The following is a 23372-nucleotide window of genomic DNA, read 5'->3' as shown; positions in this document are numbered from 1 at the left end:
CTCAGTAATTTTCTTCCTGCTTGCTTTTCTTAACAAATGAAGTTTTCAACTTTAACCTTTAGTTTTGAAAAGTATAGACAGAAAGATTTTTATTTGCTAGATAAGGCTTCATCGATCATTTTCCAAAAAGCCACAGTATTCAGCACCTGATGTTGCGCAAGAAACTGGTCACCAAATGAGGTCTTTTCAAAGCTATAGCAGTGGAGACAATAGCCCTATAGAAAGACGTGGATCTATATTGACGATACCATCAGCTGTGGATGCCCTTCAGTCAACGGAAACAATAATTCTAGATGATACGTGTAAGTTTGTTCACATCCAGAAACTAAAAATCAACAGCAGTAATCTGGCTTACGTCTTTCTACAGTTGTGGCCACGCGGGTGTATGATATTTCTTCGCAAAACTAGTGAATCGGGAATTTACTGAGTTTTAGTGAATCACACACAGGATTAACAAAAGTACTTCACAGTAAATGAGACGATTTTGTGTTTGGTAAAAAAAAAAAGAACACACCACAATTCAGGTTTCTATATTAATTTACAGCTCAATTTAAATTCGCGATATTTTCTTTTTTTAAAGATCAGATTTTTCATCGACACGTGAAACCATGATTATAAATGATAAAATCCAGTTTCTCAACTGCAATATCATACTTCGCTGAACACCTGCCGCTGTGCTTATGCTCTTTAACATCATTAGCTTATATTTCGAAAACACGTTTTCAAATCTCGCTGCAAGTAACAGTTTCTTACACGATCTCAGCGCTTATGCCCCCGAGTTTATACAAGCATTAGTTAAAATTTGACTATTTTCTAACTTCAACAAGGTAAGATAATTATGTCTTAGTTCTCAATTATGCGTGCATTTAAGGAACGGAGCTGCTGGAGAATAGTCAGTAAGTGGTGAATGCATTATTTTCATTACCAATTTGTAGGTTCATCAACACCTTCACGAGTTGCTTTTTTTTTTTGTCTCTATCTATGTTTAAGAGGTAAGGTGTAATCTAATCACATAATAAATAAGAAAAAAAATGAAGCAACTCTCGGTCTATATGTTGTGATGAAAGATTGGTTGTGCGATGAATGACTGGTAAAGATGTTCGTTTTGAGTTCTGCTGAACGTTTATTAATTATTCTTTAATTGAAAAAAAAATTCACCTCATTATATACGTGTTTTCATTTCTACATGTTTTTCTTCCCTTTTCCCAAATAAAAAACGCATACTTTTTTTACCCAATACTAAAATTTCACTCGTATACTACATATATAGTTCAATATACGTATGTATAATATTATATTCACTCGCAGTTTAGAGTTATTTGATCTGAAAGAGGTTGTTTTTCATCCGCAACCGTTCTCTAAGTAGGCTGATTGTTCTTTCTTCTTACGGAAAGTAGGGTTCTTTGGCCCCCTAGGCTGACTTATCCGCCATCTTTGAATGAAATGTGACGTCATTATTATCATCGCTCTAGCCAGTCGCGGTTTCGTATCCCGCTTTTTCTTAATGATTTGGCGTCACTTTGAACAAAAAGTTGGTTTTGTCGCTCCAAGATGAGTAAAATGAGTCCGCCTGCATCTTTAGGCGCCTTACGAAAAGAAAAAAGTTACAAAAAGATTTTATGGTAAGTACAGAAGAAATCAACATCATCACAATTTGATTAAGACCCATCTAGGAACTATCACAACCCTTGTGTTTCTAGTAAATGTACTAGTCATGTACTTGTGAAGCATTGGTAATCTAAATGAACTCTAGGAGAGAAAATCTTGTTGCATAAATGTCGATAGATTTTCGCGTTGATCGTGTTCCTGTATTGTAACATATTTCATAATACATCTATTTCACGGACTCTCTCGGATAATTTTCGTCCAGTCTGTGTAATATCTTTATGAATTTCTTCATGAGGTTCAATTAGTTCGCTACTTTTAGTGCGTCATAATTCTGCAGTATGCTACCTGGATGATACTTTTAACACAACATCAAATCGCCCGATCCTATGATTATACACTGTTTTCGTAAGTACTTTGCATCGCGGGGTTATTTTTGTTGGGTGCCCGTTCCCTAGCGACTTTTGGCAGCATCGCCATATGTTAGATTTTATGTTACTGTATTCAGTATGAGATTGCGTTATCATGAGCATGTTATATCGAATTTGTCATAACTCCAGAGTATTGACGTATATCTTTTTGGTCACTTAGCTTCCGTTCGACACAGTACTTGTTCGCTGCAACGGAGAAAATAACAAATGTCCATGACTTCTTGCTTGCTCGCTGGTTGAGTAGTTGTATGTCTGTCCATCCTTGTTTATTCTCTGTCCTATTTACCTCGGTCAATATGCGGCATATCTGACATACTTCTGATCAATATACAAATTCGTCGTCTCTCACAGGCATTTGGATGTACCACTAATACCACTGTGAAATGCGACATGTGTTTATGTCCTTTCAGTTTTCATTTCACTCAGACATTATGTCCTTCTACGCACTAAAACAGCAGGGGTCACGCTATATCCCTGAGGTCACACACCCAGTCTGGTGTCCTTAGGGAAATAATACATCAGTAGCCACGATCATCACGATGTCTTTTCTTTAAGCTGCTACCCGACAGCGGGTCCTTTGCAGATTACTCTTTTCTTCGTTCACGGTTATGTTTTTTTTTTTTTCGGTTACCTATACATGTGTATTGTTAAAAAAAGAAACTTCAAATAAAAATAATAAAAGATACTTAGTTACTGATATGCATGTAAATTGATATGATTGATGTTAAAAGGCGGACATTTTAGTCCTCCTGTTTTCCTATGGAATATATCTGAAAGAAAAAAAAATTGAAAAGGCCACCCCACGGGCCTTTAGATATATATTCAACAACCATATTTTTATGAGCATCTTTTTTTTATCCACCTCGTTAGGAATTTTGTCTAAACACTGTAATGTGCAGTTAGCCAAACGGAGGGCGCTCCTATGACATTATAATAATTAATATCAATTTTGTTAGTTGGGTAGGTTGACCCTTAGGCTAACTGCACACTAAGGCCGGGACCTGACTACGGCGCGGTTGCACGCGGTTGAGGTTGGGGGGAAGGCATCATCTATAGTTTTATTCTGTCAACGTACAGATACAACTGCAACCGCTGAGCGCGGTTTTTTCAACCGAGAAAATCCACATTTTTTTGGACGGTTGGGGTAACCGGAAAGCTGCCATCAAGTATTGGAAAGGTTTGAACACCCTGATGACGGTTCGGCTGGACCTGCGGTTGCTGTCTTCCATTGTCTATTAAGTGGTTTGACAAGGAGGGTGATGGGATTTCGAATGCACTGGACAAAGGAATTGCTCTCCTTCTCAGGTTGCCATAAAAATGAGGGGAAAAGACAAATTCGAAGAACTGTACGGTGAAGTTCTATTCGACAGAAGCTAATTCTGTTTGGCGCTTTTGCACTGATAAACAAAAATAAATAAATAATAAAAATTAAATTTTTCTAACTAGTGAAATTTTTTTGCTTTCCTACATGAGCATACATTAAAACTCGGTTATAATGACATTCATAAACTAACGTGATTACGCTAAAACCGAGATGTATATTTTAGAACACTTGAATGAAATGCATTGGATCCCGATTATAAAGTTTTAGCAAAAAACCAATTAGTTATCTCATCCAAAAGAGTACAAATTACCACGGGGCCCAACCATTTATAATAAATTTATAAAAAATTAGAAGTAAAAATAATCAGACATCTGAAGGAATATATTTTTATATTTGCAAATTCTCCATATCAAACTTTTGAAACATTTATTAAAAGCATAAGTATGAACCGGGGAGGAAATACGTCCCTAAGAGCTGCATTGTGTGTGTGTTTTGCTTTCATTATTCTGTCATTTTGGTATTTATTTTTGTATCGTATATGAATGTGGCTGTCTATCTGTTGTTTTTTCAATGAAAAAAAACCATCTAGGCCAGCGGATCTCAACCGGTGCTCCGTGTGAACTCCCAAGGGCTCCGCGGCCCTCGAGGAAATAAAAAAAAGAACCAGTAAATTTGAAAAAAATAATTATTAATATTTTTGAATAAAAATAAATCAGTAACTTTGATGAATAAATAAAAAATAGGCCTAAGGGGCTCCGCCATATAAATTATATACTGGAAAGGGCTCCGTGGGTCAAAAAAGATTGAGAACCTCTGATATAGACAAAACGTTGTATGCGGGTAATATAGAAGAGTGCACTAAGACAATTTTCACACCTACCGTTCTTTTCAAGCAGTTTTTGATTTACACACACGCACAAAGCCGCAACAAGGGAGAGCGGGTTCACTGTATCGAGTGCTGAACTAGAGGGGGTGCCGAATTGACCCTTTAACACCACTCCTCCTAACATTTCCTTACACGGGGACGCCAAAAGCTTGCTAGCTCCAGTTAAAAAAGTATCCAGCTGCGGCCCTGTATGTACCTTAAACCTTGCAACATACATACTGAAGTACAGGGCCACAACGACATGCGTGGTCAGCCGGGGCAAGCACGCATTTTGGCGCCCCCTTTTAATATTGAAGGAGAGATGAAAGGTTAACATTTGCGCTCCTGTCTGGCTCGGAGTTCGGAGCATCAGTCAGTGCCGTCTTAATGCATGGGCCCACCCGAGCACGGCCCGGGTGCCTCAAGAGAAGAGGGGCCTCCCAAAAATGAGATCCGATTGAAATTTTCAAGGATTTACCATGTAGGGCCTCCTAAAAACCACTTGTCACCGGGGGGCCCATAATACTCTTAAGACGACCCTGGCACCAGTCCCACCTGCTCCTCTCTAGTTGCGGCCCTGATGCCGTATGTACAGGGTGTTAAGCGGGCCAGGGTAGCAAGTTCAGAGGGGCGGCAAATTTGAGTAATTCGTGGTCAAGAACTTTAAATTATAACGTGAATAGGGGACAGAGCAATTCGAATAGCCAGCACGTGGCGAAGCCATAAATCTGTGTATGTAAATAATTTCGTATAAGGACATTACGTTCCCTTCGTGTCATCGTATCATCTGATAACTGATCGGGAGAAATGATAAACGAAGAAGTTTTTATGAAGTTTTTCGTTGCCACGGTTCTTGTGTTCATCACAACGAATTTACTAATCGTCCGTTGATGGATGTTCTTAGTTTAGATATATACAGCGTTATATCATGTGTGATTGAATAAATTAAAAAAAATTACATTAAACGAAAATATCATATGTTCCAGTGGTTGCCGATTTTTTTGTGAACTAATGGCCCTTTGTACCGTATTTTTTTCTCGTGCTTCACCCCCCCCCCATCTTTCCCCAGGACCTTCTACCCCGGGGGGGGGGAGCACTTTTTCACTTGTTGGTCGAAAATTGAACTGCAGCTTAATCCCATTATAGCAAACTTCCAAGAGACCGGAGAAATCACTTCGTTACAACGAAATTTCCTTGTAAAGGAATTCCAGGTTGTTGCCCTTGAGCCTATGTAAACTGTTGTGGGAGGTTAGAAAAGTTTTCGTTAGAACGAGATTTTCACTGCAACGGTATTCGTTAAAACGGGGTTAGACTGTATTTGTTTTACTTCATAAATCTCCCCACGGTCTCATTGAGATATCCTTAAAATTTGGATGTGCTCGGTTAAGCAGTTTTTGAGGTAAAACTACTCGAAGTACGAGAACTTAGACTGTAATCACCCATTATGTAATTATTTACACTCTAAACCGGAGGTCCTCAACCTTTTTCTAGTCGTGAGCACTGGCTGTACCCATCATCGAAAGGAGAGCACCCTTACAAGTTTGACCATACGTATGCATGAAAAATTAGGATGATTTTAATCCTCGAATGCAATTTGAACGAGGTAATTTGATTGAAACGTTGATCGAATTCTAGCAAGCAATTATTGGACAGGAGCTTCGAAAACTCCAGTTGCTTCAGGTAGCACCGTGGTGCTCGCGAGCAACAGGTTGAAGATGCCTGCTCTAAACCATTATACTACATCTGGTCATGTAGGCCCTATGTGAACAAGAAGCCCAGGGTCACGCGAATATGGGTGGCTTTAAGATGGCCTTGGTCCCACGAACAGCTTTGCTGAGTTCGCAAAGTAGTCTCTCCCCCCCCCCCCTTCTGATGTACACCCCAAATCGAAAACAGAAGTTCTCGAGGTGTGGGTCGCTTTTTCTGGGAATTTTCGGCATTATCGCTCGGAAGGACGTCACGACGACTTTGCATTGCCGTGAACCCCTGCAGCGCTTTGGAATGGTTCTTGCTATTCTTACGAGCAGGCCGAAGAAGCCGCGAGTGGCAAAAGTTTCAAGAACCCCAGCCAAGGTCTTCCAAACGGGTATACCAGTCGGTAACCGTTTTTCAGTTTGTTTGCCTTCATCCGGATTTCTGAGAATTATAAGAAAAACCATTATATATTTTAAGGGCAATAGACCTGTTGGGAAAAGTCATAAAATTTAGATACTGTACTTCCATTTAAGCCCAATTGACTAGCCTTCCATGCGCGCCCTTGGGAAAACGAATGGTCTTTTAAAAAAAGGGACTTCGCGAAACATAAAACAAATTTCGTATAACCTGTCAACTCGGACATCTCCTGCATGGGACAACTTTGAAAGGCACCGTCATAATCCTACAACACAGAATGTCGGCAATACCGAACGGCTTAATTTAATTGTAATGGAACTGTAGAGGTGTCCACTTCAGACAGGTTTTGGTATCAGTAAGCCAATCTGAAGCCGCAGCTACGCTTATTATTGGAACGCGTGAGGGCGCTTGCACAGTGCTGCAGTACATTACTAATCATATTTTATCCATCTCATTTCTTATTTACCAGTTCCATTAGTCAGCTGTGTCAACGAAATTTTTTTGTGCCACCATGTCTTCAGCAGATTCTAAGTCGTTAATGGCTAGCGATAGTTATTCCGAAAAAATCATAAGCGCGGTTGAAAAAAGACCAGCTTTATATGACAAAAATATGTTATTTAAATAGTTTTTTTAATATATGTTATTTAAATTAATTATGATGATTCCGGTCATGATATATAAAAAAATTTGTGCGATTTGGTCACGAATCGTAAAAGCATCAAAAATGGGTCAACTTGTAGGTTGTCTTTCTTCAACTTTTAATTAATTTCAAACGGCAAATATTGTTACAGAAAATTAAATTTCATTACATGAATATTTTTATTAGTATATATGTTACCGGCAAAGTATGAAATCCAGGCATTCTATAGAATGCCTAGGCATTCTATACAATGCCTGGTCGTTTCAGGCAAAGTATGAAATACCGGTTTTATTCTATACTTTGCCTAGGCATTCTATAGAATGACTAGTCATTCTATAGAATGCCTAAACACAATCCAGGCAAAGTATGAAATATCTTCTTCCAACAAATCTCTTTAGGGGCGGTATAAAATATTACATAAAATTAAAATTTCACAGAATTTTCGTCATTTTTCCCCTGAAACGTTTCCCTTTCGCTCTCGTGGAAAAGGATCTGATGAGGGGCGGTATAAAATATTACAATTTCATCGAATTAAAATTTCACAGAGTTTTCGTCATTTATTCCCGGAAACGTTTCCCTCTCGCTCGCGTGAAAAAGGATCTGTTGAGGAGCGGTATAAAATATTACAATTTCGTCGCATTAAAATTTCACAGAATTTTTGCCATTTTTTCCCGGAAACGTTTCCCTTTTCGCTCTCGTGAAAAAGGATCTGTTGAGGGGCGGTATAAAATATTACAATTTCGTCGCATTAAAATTTCACAGAGTTTTCGTCATTTTTTCCCTGAAACGTTTCCGTTTCGCTCTCGTGAAAAAGGATCTGTTGAGGGGTGGTATAAAATATTACAATTTCGTCGCATTAAAATTTCACAGAATTTTCGCCATTTATTCCCGGAAACGTTTCCCTTTCGCTCGCGTGAAAAAGGATCTGTTGAGGGGCGGTATAAAATATTACAATTTCATCGAATTAAAATTTCACAGAGTTTTCGTCATTTATTCCCGGAAACGTTTCCGTTTCGCTCTCGTGAAAAAGGATCTGTTGAGGGGTGGTATAAAATATTACAATTTCATCGAATTAAAATTTCACAGAATTTTTGCCATTTTTTCCCGGAAACTTTTCCCTTTTCGCTCTCGTGAAAAAGGATCTGTTGAGGGGCGGTATAAAATATTACAATTTCGTCGCATTAAAATTTCACAGAATTTTCGCCATTTTTTCCCGGAAACGTTTCCCTTTTCGCTCTCGTGAAAAAGGATCTGATGAGGGGCGGTATAAAATATTACAATTTCGTCGCATTAAAATTTCACAGAATTTTTGCCATTTATTCCCGGAAACGTTTCCCTTTCGCTCGCGTGAAAAAGGATCTGTTGAGGGGCGGTATAAAATATTACAATTTCGTCGCATTAAAATTTCACAGAATTTTTGCCATTTTTTCCCGGAAACGTTTCCCTTTTCGCTCTCGTGAAAAAGGATCTGTTGAGGGGCGGTATAAAATATTACAATTTCGTCGCATTAAAATTTCACAGAATTTTCGCCATTTTTTCCCGGAAACGTTTCCCTTTTCGCTCTCGTGAAAAAGGATCTGTTGAGGGGCGGTATAAAATATTACAATTTCGTCGCATTAAAATTTCACAGAATTTTCGCCATTTATTCCCGGAAACGTTTCCCTTTCGCTCGCGTGAAAAAGGATCTGTTGAGGGGCGGTATAAAATATTACAATTTCGTCGCATTAAAATTTCACAAAATTTTCGCCATTTATTCCCGGAAACGTTTCCCTTTCGCTCTCGTGGAAAAGGATCTGATGAGGGGCGGTATAAAATATTACAATTTCATCGAATTAAAATTCCACAGAGTTTTCGTCATTTATTCCCGGAAACGTTTCCCTTTCGCTCGCGTGAAAAAGGATCTGTTGAGGGGCGGTATAAAATATTACAATTTCATCGAATTAAAATTTCACAGAATTTTCGCCATTTTTTCCCGGAAACGTTTCCCTTTTCGTTCTCGTGAAAAAGGATCTGATGAGGGGCGGTATAAAATATTACAATTTCGTCGCATTAAAATTTCACAGAATTTTTGCCATTTTTTCCCGGAAACGTTTCCCTTTCGCTCGCGTGAAAAAGGATCTGATGAGGGGCGGTATAAAATATTACAATTTCGTCGCATTAAAATTTCACAGAATTTTTGCCATTTATTCCCGGAAACGTTTCCCCTTTCGCTCTCTTGAAAAAGGATCTGTTGAGTAAGGTTCGTAATTTTTTCCGAAAACATGCATTGGCCATCAACGACTTCTATTCTTATTGGTGTATAATCGCACCATTTGATCCACGATGTAAACTCCTTATTTAATTTCTTTATTGTAGGCAACTATTTCTGGGGTCTTTTTCACGTTTTCGTTGATAGTTACATCCAGGGTGGGCTTAGGGCAGTGCGACCGGTGCAATTGCACCGGGCGCAAATGAGAAGGGGCGCCGAAACGCGTTAAATATACATTACTAGAAAAATATCTTTAAGATACGTATTTATAAAAAAACTGTAAAATATGTATGAAAAAAATGACCGAGATGAATTTAAAAAAAAACAAAGATTTGAGTGTGTATAATATTAGTTATTTTTCGAAACGGAAATAATCGATGGGCAGTTGTGCAGTGCATAATATGGCCCCTTCCCCAGGGCTGTAGCGTGCTTTCTCGGGGGCAGTCTTTTCTTGGAGTCTCCTTGAAATGGTTATGCTCAGAAAAAGGAAGAGTTACAAGCCCCCCCCCCCCCCATTCGGCTCGTTGCACCGCCCAAATTGCCTCAGAATAGTTACGGGCCTGCCCAAGTTGCAGGGCCCGGTGCTTTAGCTGGTGTTAGCCTGTCCCTTCCGTTTCTTGGTACTGGTACTGAAAGGGGTAATTTCAAATGAAGTTCATGTGTTTTATAAATATGAAAAGAAATCATACGGAAATATCACTTTAATTTAACCACTTTTATTATCATCTTAGCCCGTACGTGATGCGTGCGCTACACGAATTTTACCATAAAACTCAATTAACATAAGTATGAAGAAGATTGATCCTCCGTGATGAGTATCCTGCACAAATGTGTGACGTTTTGCTTTTTTAATGTTTTTAAATCTGTTAATTAAATCAAACAAGTTGGGTTTTTATGCTTGTTTACAAGTTAAATAGCGGTGTGCCGGGGATGGGGGGGGGGTGTCACAACACAAAGAGTGTCTGATAATATGGTAGAATGAATCTGTCCCGTATGACTAGCAAAAATTGCCTCCTCTGGCACATCACTCTGGATTTACGCCTGGGGGGGGGCGCTGACTACTTTTTTTGCACCGGGCGCCGCTGGGCCTAAGACCGGCCCTGGTTACATCAGTATGAAGTGAACTCAGAACTAGAACATTTTTAATCTTTTTTCTCTGATAAGATGTCAGTGTAATATCAGTTCCTGTTTTTGCAGTTGGAGGTACCTCACGACGGTCTTTTTGAAGGGTCCCAACCAAGCTTGTCCTTTTAAAAAATGCACATAATCTCAGTGATGTAAAATAATCATCTGTTGTTTTGTTTCGAATTACATGTTCATAGACAAGTTGATTTGCTGGTCTGGTATTATCTGCCCCAGTGTAATCGAAACTGATTTTCTGTCCATTCAGAATATATTTGGAATCAACGCAGGCAAGCCAGAATTTTATCCCAAATTTATCAGGATTACTTTGGATATACTGTGTAAATGGACATCTTGCTTTTGAGGGTAGAAGTTGTTCGTCCATAGTTAGATTGGGCCCTGGTTTGTAGCAAGTCACACTGTATTCTATGAATGAAATCCATAGTGAACATGCAAGAGAAAATTGGTCAGTTTTTAATATTTCAGACCTTTCAGATTTCAGATCGAATCGCATGAATTTCAAAATTTCTTTGAAACGATGTCTTGTCATTGTTTGGGGAAAAAATAGGGGACCCCAAATCTCGACGACCACAATGAATTCAGTAGGAAGTTTTTTGCACCTCTTGCATACATAATGGTTATCGTTGCATCCAGTTCAAGCAAAGAAACTGACCAAGAAGTTTCATTCAGACGAGGATGGGCTTCAGCTTCTGAAGCCCATATATATGTCGAATCATTTTGTCGCAGAAAATAAGGCGTCACGAACCCAGAACACTTTCATTTATGTTTTTTGAACGCATAAAATGTGGGGCCTTGATTTTCTCTCAATATATTTTGCGATCCCCGACATCCTAAAGTTGATGAAGGTTCTATGATTTTCCATATGCTCCCATCTGCTGCATTTTCTTAGATCATTTCTGTGGCTTTAACGAGTTATAATGAGTCACACCACGGTCATTTTCTGCACACGAGATCTAATTAGACCGGGACCTACAATTTATTGCCGATTCCGAACGGCAAGCGTGTTTCAATGCTCATCATCGAGAATTTGGTGCACTAACTCCTCAATGGGGAACTTCCTGCGGTAGCAATTTTTTCTGCAGTCAAATCGCCGTGTCTGTTGTACCCCTGTGTCAGGAAAGTTTTCTGACAAAGACGAACCGGGTATCGAACTCGCGACACCTCTAAACATCCTTTGGTACTTTAGGCGAGTATCTTATCGACCTGGGCTACCGCGCCCGAGAAATAATTTTATATTGATTTAAATCTTTAAATCTTCGTCATCAGAACCGCTACTTTCTTCACTACAGTTCGACATAGGGTAGATCTATGCTCTTCTGCACTTTCATCATAACTGCTTCCAGAGTTTCTCTCATCTAATCTTTACATCTCCTGGAGTATTTCTTCAGTAAATATACGTTTTCTCGTCATTTTAAACCAATGTTTCCCAAAGTGGGCAATATCGCCTCCTGGTGGGCGATAGAAAGGGCCAAGGGGGCGATAGAAGCCACGGGTATAACAGAGGATCCTATGGGTTCGCTTGAGTTGGGGGGGGGGGGTGAGGGAAAAATTTATCTGAAAAAGGGGGCGGTGGAACAAAAAGTTTGGGAAACTATGTTCTAAACTAACTGTTTGAAAAGATCACATGCACTCAAATTTTCTACGTCCAAGAATAAACAATTTAACGGATAATATGGCAAGAATGCTTGACAAAAACCAAAAATGACACACCTGCTGACGACACTTGCAGATAAGAATGAGAGGAAAAGAAAGGTCACACACAAGGTCAAATGCAAAAAAGACTTTCAGAAGGATTATAACCTACTTAGAAATCAATTGTGACGACGATAGTAGTATTTACCGCATAATGTGCTAGAATATAAGAAAGAGTCACTATGACCCCGCCTCGGTCTTTCTAGGTATATCCGCTCGTAGCTTCGTTGTTAAAAAAGATAATGAAAGGAAGCTTTGGTATACAATAAGAACATGCTAATTCAGGAAAAGTCCAGAAATTCCAGGTGGTTCGTTTATTCTTAGCAGAGATATGTAAGCTTAAACAGCGTGCAAGGTCAAAAAGACCCCCGTTTCGTCTTCCTACTGTTAATATTTCATCATTGATAAATGGAACTTGCAAATGCGGATTATGCGATATCATTTTGTCTTGAAGTAACAGAAATTTTCATCTACGCATTTATGAACAAAAAATATAATGTATAAAGCGCCCGTTAACTCATCTATTCGAGGGAAAGTGACCGTGGTATGTCGGTCACGGAAAACAAATTGGTATACGTAGGTTTACCGTATTTTATCGGTGGAAATACGGGAGATAGAGATCCTAAGTAAAGAATTGCTTATTGTTAGGCCGACCATATTTGCTCGAGAAAAATACGTGAAATTGGGATTCGAAATACGGGAAAATGCGGGACAATGTCAATTATCGCTAAATGATGCCAAAAGTAAGCGAAGTTGTTAACTCGTGCTAAAATCACAGAAAATTCGCCAATCGCGAGAAATAAAGTGCCACTTCAAATTACAGTGAATTAAAAAAAAACATGACAAATGTGTGAGATGAATATTCTTGTTTTTAGTCTCTTAATGAGGCTTTTTGAATCACGTTATATTTTCCTTTTTCTGGAGGGACATACATGGTAACCAATATGGCGACTTCCTGCGCAACTCGTGAAAGACATAAATCAAAATTAAAGAAACGTAGAAATGAATTGTTTTTTTTTTCTTTTTGATGGGTGCTAGATATTTCGAAAATTTTCTTGAAGATCAAGTTATGGATTTGCCTGCTTTTGCTTCAAAAAATGCTTGATTAAAGCTGCGGAATTTCTTCAGTGTAATTTATGGGCCCATAATTAACTTCAAAACATCCTAAACTATATAGATTGATGATATTGAATATTATAAAACAATACAGAAGTATTAATTCTCATTTTTGTGCTTGAGAAGATATAAGTAAATGTTATTGCATGAATATCTAACTCAAAAGTAGGTCCGGCTAATTATTTTATATTTAATTTTCTGTGCTTCATATTTCTAAGCGAACTCAATTTTTCGAAAATCGAGAATTCAGTTCAACTTTTAAAATTATTGATGAGGCGGAAAACCCTACTAAATATCCACATTTCTACGGTAAATTCGGCAATTTTAACATTGATTTCCATGGGAAAAACATGCTGTGCTTGTCCCTCCAAGTGATACTGATGATCATAGGCGTACGCAGAATTTTCTCGAGGGGGGATTTGAAATTTGTTTACCCTCTGAGGGAGTTTTACCTTTTTTCCTGTAAAATAACACTATAATCTTGGCTCGGGGAGGGAAGGGGGGTGGTTAGAACCCCTTCCCCCCCTTTGAGTGCGCCAATGCTGATGATGATTATGATATCTATTCCAAAAGCCTCATTATCGTGATGTAATTTCTAAGGTGGAAAGATAATTTTAATCGTTGATTTGAAGAATAAAAAGCCAAGTTGACTTCGTTGAAAATATTTGAAAACTCGGGACATTTCTGCAAAAAAGTCGGGACAGCAAAAAAACAGAAAAAAACCGGGACTGTCCCGAGAAATACGGGATGTATGGTCACCCTGCTTATTGCTATTCTATCTCTCAAAAAATTGTCAAATGTTGAAAAATTGCTAATTATGGTTAAAATTGATGGGAAAGAAATGCTGATGGGTATGTACGAAGAAGGACTACAATAAATTGCAGTAAATAAAAATGTATTTCACGAAATAAATGTTATGTTATTGATATTTTTTTTTAAATGTCTTGTTTTTGTTATGTAAAAAAGAAACACGTCACAAATATACGACACAAACGTTTATGTTTACAATCATAATTAATCGTACCGTGATTTGTAAGAAATTAAAACTATCTTCCTCCACGTTTTCAGTCAAGTTTCAGTGAGTCAAGTGAGTTTAGTCGAAAATACGGGACATTTTGAAAAACAAATACGGGACATTTTGAAAAACAAATTCGGGACGGTGAAAATAAAAGATAAATAGCAAAATATAGGCCTTTTTAGCAAACGTTTTGTGGTGACCTTATGCATATGACACATATGTCACGCATTTCCCGGGACATTCCAGGGACATTTTCACTTTATTTTGGCTGTCCCGACTTTTTTGCAAGAATGCCGTGGTTTGTCGCGAATGTTCTACATTGAAGAATCTACAAAGCCTACTTTTAGATGGTTATAGTTTTATTATGGATATACTTTATTAAAATCAACTATTGAAATTATATTTCGACGCATAAATTATATCACTATAATTACAACTATGAATAAGAATATTCACCTCACATACGTCATGGCTTTTTTACTTTCTTGATAAAGTGATCCTCAAATATGTTCTGTATGATCCTGTATGATCTGTCCAGGGAATTTGTTAATGTTAATAAACATCCATGCCCGAGAGAATCAGGGTTCGAACCAACACTTCCACAGTAAAACGCTAGCTTCCAAACTACTCCACTGCAAGACGGCAAATACTAAACGTTGATTTAATTGTTTGCCCCTTCAAACGTTTTATTTCGTTATTTTACAATGTACTTCGTGGAATCCAGTTTTGTCCACTGCAATTCTCTCAGAGTAATGTTTTTATTCCTGCCATTGGTGTTTTTTAGTGATTTCTGCAAAAGTTGGCAACTTTGTTTACATTCGGCGGCAGTTATGGCGATGATTGGCGATGTTCCGTATTTCACCCGTATTTGAAATCCTGAGTTCCGGTATTTTTCTCGAAGAAATTTGGTTAGCCTAAATGTGCAATAAAACTTAGTGACACGGTTTTTACAATCTACCAAAATTACGTGAATTCTTTGGATAGCAATGAAATCATTTACCTCAGCTTTGGGAGCTTACGTCAGTGGTGAAATAATTGACGTTATGTGTCTCATCAGGCCCCTAGCCAGAAATTTCATTCCAAGGTCAAGGGGGGATCACTTTCATTTCATGGGGAGGGACCAAAGTGATAGAAAACTGGTTCCAAAATTTTTTACGTCGCGGGGCACTTTTCAGAATTGTTATCATTGAGCACTAATTTTGACAGCATTTACAGGTTGATGCCATGTATAAAATACAGTAATTATGATAAATCTGGTGATTATGCATAATCGCCGGTTATTATGCACAATAATTTCATCCGTTTTGATCAGTGATTATCCATAGTAATCGATATAAATCCGGCGATTATGCGTAATTACAGATTTATGCCATTTTGTTTACAGTAACATATTCCACGAAAAACGTCCGAAAGCGATAAAATGTTGTTGTCCGTATCCGATTTGAAATTCCAAAAAGAAATTACCCGGTTAAATTCAGTTGTGATTTATTTTGACGAATGAATTTTAATTTGACGAAAATGCGACATTTAATATCGTCCATCCACAGATCCCTTGTCAAGAAAGCCAAAGGAAAAGTTTACAGAAAAAAAATTAAGAAAAATTATATTAAATTGTAATCGTATAAATTGAATATTTTATACCACCCCTATAAACAGATCCCTTTTCCAGAGAGCCAGACGTTTCCCGGAAAAATCGAAGAAAACTGTTTGAAAATTTAATTTGACGACACCGTCCCTCAAGGGATTCCATTTCAAGAGAGCTAAAGGAAAACGTTTGAAATTGAAAACTGTGCGAAAGTTTAATTTGACGACACCGCCCTTCAAGGGATCCCTTCTCAAGAAAGCGAAACGGAAATGTTTCCGGGAAAAAATGACGAAAATTCTGTGAAATTTTAATTCGATGAAATTGTAATATTTTATACCGCCCCTCAACAGATCCTTTTTCACGCGAGCGAAAGGGAAACGTTTCCGGGAATAAATGGCGAAAATTCTGTGAAATTTTAATGCGACGAAATTGTAATATTTTATACCACCCCTCAACAGATCCTTTTTCACGAGAGCGAAACGGAAACGTTTCCGGGAAAAAATGGCGAAAATTCTGTGAAATTTTAATTCGATGAAATTGTAATATTTTATACCACCCCTCAACAGATCCTTTTTCACGAGAGCGAAACGGAAACGTTTCCGGGAATAAATGACGAAAACTCTGTGAAATTTTAATTCGATGAAATTGTAATATTTTATACCGCCCCTCAACAGATCCTTTTTCACGCGAGCGAAAGGGAAACGTTTCCGGGAATAAATGGCGAAAATTCTGTGAAATTTTAATGCGACGAAATTGTAATATTTTATACCACCCCTCAACAGATCCTTTTTCACGAGAGCGAAACGGAAACGTTTCAGGGAAAAAATGACGAAAACTCTGTGAAATTTTAATGCGACGAAATTGTAATATTTTATACCGCCCCTCAACAGATCCTTTTTCACGAGAGCGAAAAGGGAAACGTTTCCGGGAAAAAATGGCAAAAATTCTGTGAAATTTTAATGCGACGAAATTGTAATATTTTATACCGCTCCTCAACAGATCCTTTTTCACGCGAGCGAGAGGGAAACGTTTCCGGGAATAAATGACGAAAACTCTGTGAAATTTTAATTCGATGAAATTGTAATATTTTATACCGCCCCTCATCAGATCCTTTTCCACGAGAGCGAAAGGGAAACGTTTCAGGGGAAAAATGACGAAAATTCTGTGAAATTTTAATTTTATGTAATATTTTATACCGCCCCTAAAGAGATTTGTTGGAAGAAGATATTTCATACTTTGCCTGGATTGTGTTTAGGCATTCTATAGAATGACTAGTCATTCTATAGAATGCCTAGGCAAAGTATAGAATAAAACCGGTATTTCATACTTTGCCTGAAACGACCAGGCATTGTATAGAATGCCTAGGCATTCTATAGAATGCCTGGATTTCATACTTTGCCGGTAACATATACAGTAAAACCCCTCCTTTTTGTGAACAGGGACAGGATAAAAAAATTAAAGGGGGTGGGGTAGGGTGCCGGCAGCCTAAGGTTCGGCTGGTGCGGTTGATCTTATCAGCAACCGTGGAATTTCGCGTGGAACACACACTGCTGTTAGTAACCGGGGTTTTTTATTTTTTAATGTGGCGTGACATCTCGAGATCGGCTAAATTATTTTCGCCAAGCTGAAGTTGGCTACGATTATCATGCAAATTCGTGCTCATAAGTTGCATTGCAGTAAAACCCCTCTTAACGGATACCCCTCAGGTGCGGTCATCCCCTCTTTTACGGCCAAATAATAATTTGCAGTTGTATAATATATAAAAGTATGTATTTCAAACCCCTGATTAACGGTCACCCCTCTTTTACAGACGAATTTTTTAGCCCTGTCGGTGTCCGCAAAAGAGAGGTTTTACTGTATATACCAATAAAAATTTTCAGGTAATTAAATTATTTAATTTTCTGTAACAATATTTGCTGTTACAGAAGACAACCCAAAAGTTGACCCAATTTTGACCACTCTTACAATTCGTGACCAAATCGCACAATTTTTTTTACATATGATGACTGGCTATTCAAATAACATATTTTTGACGTTTCAAAAAATTGGACATGAATTTACCACGTTTTTCTTTATAATTAAAGTGAATTTCCAATTAACTAAATTTCTAATTAATGGAAATTAATCATAATTATAATTTCGGGAAATCCCATGTGACAAAAAGAATTAAGGAAAAAAATATTTCTGTTGATGGTCAGGAAATAAAATTCAGATAGAAAATCGGAATGAAATTTGAGAATTTCATGTTTTAAAAAATCAGATTTCATTGTAAACAAATTTTAAAAAACACTATGATACTCATTAGACCTTTTAGTTCCCAAAAATATTCATTTCATGAAAACATTTATGTGAAAAATATTAAACAAAGCATCGCACACACAAACGCAACGTTAGTCAAAAATGGGATAAAAAGAAAACCTCGTGAAAATATTGATGATTGCAACGTTTTATATACATATAATTATACACAGACGTAGTGTTCCGAGACAATTCGGTGTTAGCGAAGGATCGATACCCTTCCTTTTGGATCCGAACCTGTCCATATAATTTAAAGTTTCTGACCACGAATTACTATGCCCCCCCCCCTCCGAACTTGCTATCCCGGCCCGCTTAACACCCTGTACATATGGCACCAGGCCCACAACTAGAGGAAGCAGGTTGGACTGATGCCAGGGCTGTCTTAAGACTATCATGGGCCCCCGGGCTAAGTGGTTTTCCGGAGGCCCAACCTGGTAAATCATAGAAAATATCAACCGGATCTCATTTTTCTGAGGACTCTCTTCTCTTGAGGCCCCCGGGTGGGCCCATGCGTTAAGACGGCACTGATTGATGCCCTGAACTTGAAGCCAGAGAGGTGCGCAAATGTTATCCTTTCATCTCTCCTTCAATATTAAAAGGGGGCGCCAAAATGCGTGCTTGCCCCGGCTGACCACGCATGTCGTTGTGGCCTTGTACATGAGTATGTATGTTGCAAGATTTAAGCTATATACAGGGCCGCAGCTGGATACTTTTTTAACTGGAGATACCAAGCTTTTGTCATCCCGGTGTAAGGAAAGGTTAGAAGGAGTGGTTAAAGGGGTAATTCTGCGCCCCCTTCAGTTCAGCACCCGGCACAATGGACCTGCTTTCCCTAGTTGCGGCTTTGTGTTTGTGTATATAAATCAAAAACTGCTTGAAAAGAACGATATGTGTGAAAATTGTCTTAGAGCACTCTGATATTACCCGCATACAACGTTTTATTTGGATGGTTTCTTCTTTCATTGCAAAAACAACAGATAGACGGGCACATACGATCCAAAAATAAATTCCGAAAATGAAAGCAAAACACACACACACAATGCAGCTCTTAGGGACATATTTCCTCCCCCCTTCATACTTATGCTTTTAATAAATGTTTCAAAGTTTGATATGGAATTCGCAAATATTAAAACTTCAGATGTCTAATTATTCTTACTTCTGATAATTTTTAATGAATTTATTAGAAATGGGTGGGCCTCCTGGCAATTTGTACTTTTTGGATGAGGTACTAATTGGTTTTTTTGCTAAAACATTATAATCGGGATCCAATGCATTTCATTCAAGTGTTTTAAAATATATATCTCGGTTTTATGGCGTAATCACGTTACTTTATGCATTATAAACGAGTTTTTTAATGTATGCTCATGTAGGAAAGTAAATAAAAAATGCATTGGTTAGAAAAATTTAATTTTTTCTTCATCAGTTTTTGTCTATTGTTATCAGTGCCAGAGCGCCAAACAATGAATTATTTTCTGTCGAATGGAACTTCACCATTCAATTCCTCGAATTGGTTCTCTCTCTCTTTCATTTTTATGGCAACCTGAGAAGAAGAGCAATTCCTTTGTCCAGTGCATCCGAAATCCCATCACCCTCCTTGTCAAACCACTTAATAGACAATGGAAGACAGCAACCGCGAGTCCAGCCGAACCGTCATCAGGGTGTTCAAACCTTTCCAATAGATGATGGCAGCTTTCCGGTTACCCCAACCGTCCAAAAAAATGTGGATTTCCTCGGTTGAAAAAACCGCCGTCAGCGGTTGCGGTTGTATCTGTGCGTTGACAGAATAAAACTATAGATGTTGTCTCCCCCCCCCCCAACCTCAACGCCTGCAACCGCGCGCAGTCAGGTCCCGGCCTTATAAAGGAGACTAATAAAAGAGCTTGTCCCCCTCGTGCGAATGGTCCCATCGTCCATCGTGGGACAAAAAACTGGTTTCGTCTCGGAAATCGTTGAAAAAATGGTAGGTCAATCAACAGCGGTTGGCTATAGCGATAATACTGACGCTAATAATGCTAATCACTCTTGCTCAAAGATGATGTATAAGTCAGTCTGCTATTTCAAGGAGTCCTAGAGTTACGCAATATTAAATCTACTCATAGTCTTTGTGACAAACTGAAATTAAAAACAAAACAAAAAAAACATAACGTTTAAAAATAAATTCACCAATGTTTTTGATTTTTAATATCGAAGTAGAAGTATCCCTCTTTTGGTGAACACACTCGAACTACATCCCTACATTGATATTATTTTTTTATTCGATTGGAGTTTTTGTTTGTTCTTCTACCCTCTTTTTTATTATAAAAATAAGATAATTCAAAATTAACGAATATTTTATTCGATGCAGTGACTCGGCTTGATAACCGAATGTATGTGCATTGGCATTTCTTAAATAAAGGTAAAATTACCGTTCTAGGAGACAGAAGAGTAATAGTATCAAATAAATGGTATTGGATACTGACACTGTCTAGATAAAATAGAAATTGGCGAATTGTATTGGATTTTCATTCGAGCGTGTTTTAATTATTGTCATTTGACTGAGCTATTTATTTGTTTTTTTAGCTGGAAACAAACACATAGACCGAACTATCGGTGAAATACACAGTGGCAAATGACACCAACGGTTACAAAACTAGCCGTTTCCAGTGCAGTCACATGAGAAAAGCTTCAAGGTTTTTTACACGAAACCCATATTGAAGTCGAGTTGCGTATAGGTCGGCTTTAAAAAAGGGAAAACCAAAGCTGACAAAGGAGCAAGCACGAGGCGATGAGTTAAATACTGAGGCAGATGACTCGAGACGTATCGCTCCCTCTGAATTAAAGCCTCATGTGGCCAATTCATTCGTAAGAACTTCTATATCTCAAAAAGACTGATGTACAAGTTTGTTATCTCATGTGCATGCTGTGAGAAAAAAAAATTATGTGAGAAAATGCATGTATAAACTTTCTTTTTTAGCTATTATGATACCAAACAAGAAAGGACAGAACATTTTGGAGAATTTTTCATATCTTTCTTTCCATTTTTACATCCGAAATATTCTTATTTAAGTACCCACACAAGCTCAAAATACCCTTTTTTATGTTTGAATGGAAGAAGTCAGTATATGAAGACTTGTTAAAAAGATGAACGAGCTCATACAACTCGGTAAATCAACTTCGACCGCTGTTATTGTTGAATAAAATTATTTTTAAAATCCTTCTCTTCTTACATAATTAATGAGCTATAGCAATATACTCAGACTACGGTACACCACACACAATTATATATGCTATCATATTAGAAAATTTATCTGAAGGTGTTGTGTTTTTATGGAGTGGTGAGAAGACGGACGGCATTAACCACGGTTTTTAGTTCGTAGTTGTTGTAGTTTTCACAACAGAAGGATTAATAACAATCACTTGAAACCGAATTGTGACGACTCGGCACAACATTATTATTTTGACCAGCGTTTCTCAAACTATGGTTCGTGGACCAAAGGTGGTCCCATGAAAATCGCACAGATGGTCCGTAGGCAGACTTAATTATTTACTTCTATTTGAATGAAAATTATCCAATTTTACGCAACTCATATTAGTAATATCCTTGTTTTTCGAACCAAAAAATTACACCCTCATAATTAGGGTGACCATATTTCATCAAGAACGAAACGGGATATATATTGCAATCATAAACACGGGAAATTAATTTTCATCAAAAAATTCAATATATAGACAAAATCTTAATTTATTGCTAAAATCACTGGAATGAGGAAATGAAGGACTACTATAATTCGCATTGAACAATCGTATTTCATGGAAGAAATGTTGATCACGAGTTCAGGAAAGCATTCTCAAATAAGAAAAAATGGGAAAAAGACCTTAGATACAAAAAATAGGGGACAATGCCAACGGTCTCCAGAAACGTTGCCATAAGTAGGCAAACTCAACAATTGTTGCTAAAATTGCTGAAAACCTACCACCAGATATAAAATAAAGTGGTACTGCAAAAAATGTAGAAAATAATAAATATAGTAAATTAATATTGTATTTGTACCATATAAATATATTGTATCATAATACAATTTATCAAACATTATGAAAACGGTCTGAAATCACGATTTTAGTAAAGCCTAATATACAAATCAAATGAGCTTCATCGAATAAAAAGAGCAGTACAACAAAAAATACAAGAACTTCCCATCGTATGGTCACACTACTCATTCTGAAAATGGAAACTGAAACATCACTTAACTACTTGAAATGATGAAAATATTCATAAAATTTCGAAGATGAGAGAAATCTTCAAAAAACAACTCAGAAGATTGTTTCAAATGTTTTTTAGTTTAAAATCCAATCAGTGAACATTTGCTCAGATGCTCTATTATTGATCAAATTATGGATCTTTTCGTGTATTTATCGAATTCTCACCAACAATGTTCTTTAATGTTTAATTGGATATTTCAAATATGAAATCAAATGAATTAAAACATCTCAGATGATTAATGTCTGAATCGGTATTTTTTCTAAGAGAAACCAAATTATATTCCAAGAGATGAACCAATTATAGTCAATGAGCTGTTAATATTATTAGTTTAGAATGGTTGTAAATGCTTCAGGGGGTATGAAAAGCTGAGTTTAAAGCTCAGCTATTATCAGGTTCGTGTTAACTATGCACAAACTTCGTAATTTTCCATGAGCACTCATGTCATGAATCTCAAAAAGTGCTTTCGAAATTCGAAGGGAGAATTCTCAATGAAAAAGGTTCAGTGCTTGTCAGAATGAAGCGGTTGATAATTTCCGTTCAGATATAGATAACTAACGCACAATTTTTTATTCACAATATTGCTCAAAGGTGAAGATAAGTAAAGGGTTTAAAGTATATTCACAACAGTCCTCTCTGACCATATATCATTCAGTAAGTGATTTGATTCCTGCATAACGATGATTATGTGATATTCTTCAAATTTTATTTAGTGGTGTAGGACTCGTACCTTATCATTGTGTTTTTTACACGCGACGAATTACCAATATTTTCGGTTGTTTGTTTTGCATTGAAAAAGCGTTTTTAAAGCCGCATTAAGAGGAAAAGTTGTTTTGGAACTTAATCGAAATGCTAATGCCAGAGCATTTTGAAGCCAAATTTATCATTCTGAGTGAGAAAAAAATGAGCAAAGCTCTTTCCCCTTTCTTTTCGATAACGAAATATACTTAATATCTTCCAAAAACAGTATTAATATATCATGACCATGAAGCATTGACTCGCAGTTATACAATGTGCAAGAGCAGATACAGAGAAAAGGAGAACGCGAGTTAAAGTAG

General features: G+C 37.5%; 1 protein-coding gene across 5 annotated transcripts in view; it reads left to right on the top strand.

Annotated features, from left to right (window-relative positions):
• LOC149072102 (neural cell adhesion molecule 2-like) overlaps positions 1–21274 on the top strand; it is a 396536-nt gene extending 375262 nt beyond the window's left edge. For all 5 annotated transcript variants that reach the window (XM_089247386.1, XM_089247385.1, XM_089247387.1 and 2 more), the window contains 2 exons: positions 101–302; positions 20637–21274. In XM_089247386.1, coding sequence (XP_089103512.1) covers positions 101–302; positions 20637–20689 — 255 coding nt within the window. In that variant the 3' untranslated portion in view covers positions 20690–21274. The remainder of the gene's footprint in view (positions 1–100; positions 303–20636) is intronic.
• Positions 21275–23372: the final 2098 nt, after the last annotated feature.

The sequence above is a fragment of the Pholcus phalangioides genome, unplaced genomic scaffold (assembly GCF_987345545.1).
Source record: "Pholcus phalangioides strain wild (caught in Gottingen) unplaced genomic scaffold, Ppha-v1.0 ptg000017l_1, whole genome shotgun sequence".
Classification (NCBI taxonomy): Eukaryota; Metazoa; Arthropoda; class Arachnida; order Araneae; family Pholcidae; genus Pholcus; species Pholcus phalangioides.
This window is presented reverse-complemented; position numbering and strand designations above follow the sequence as displayed.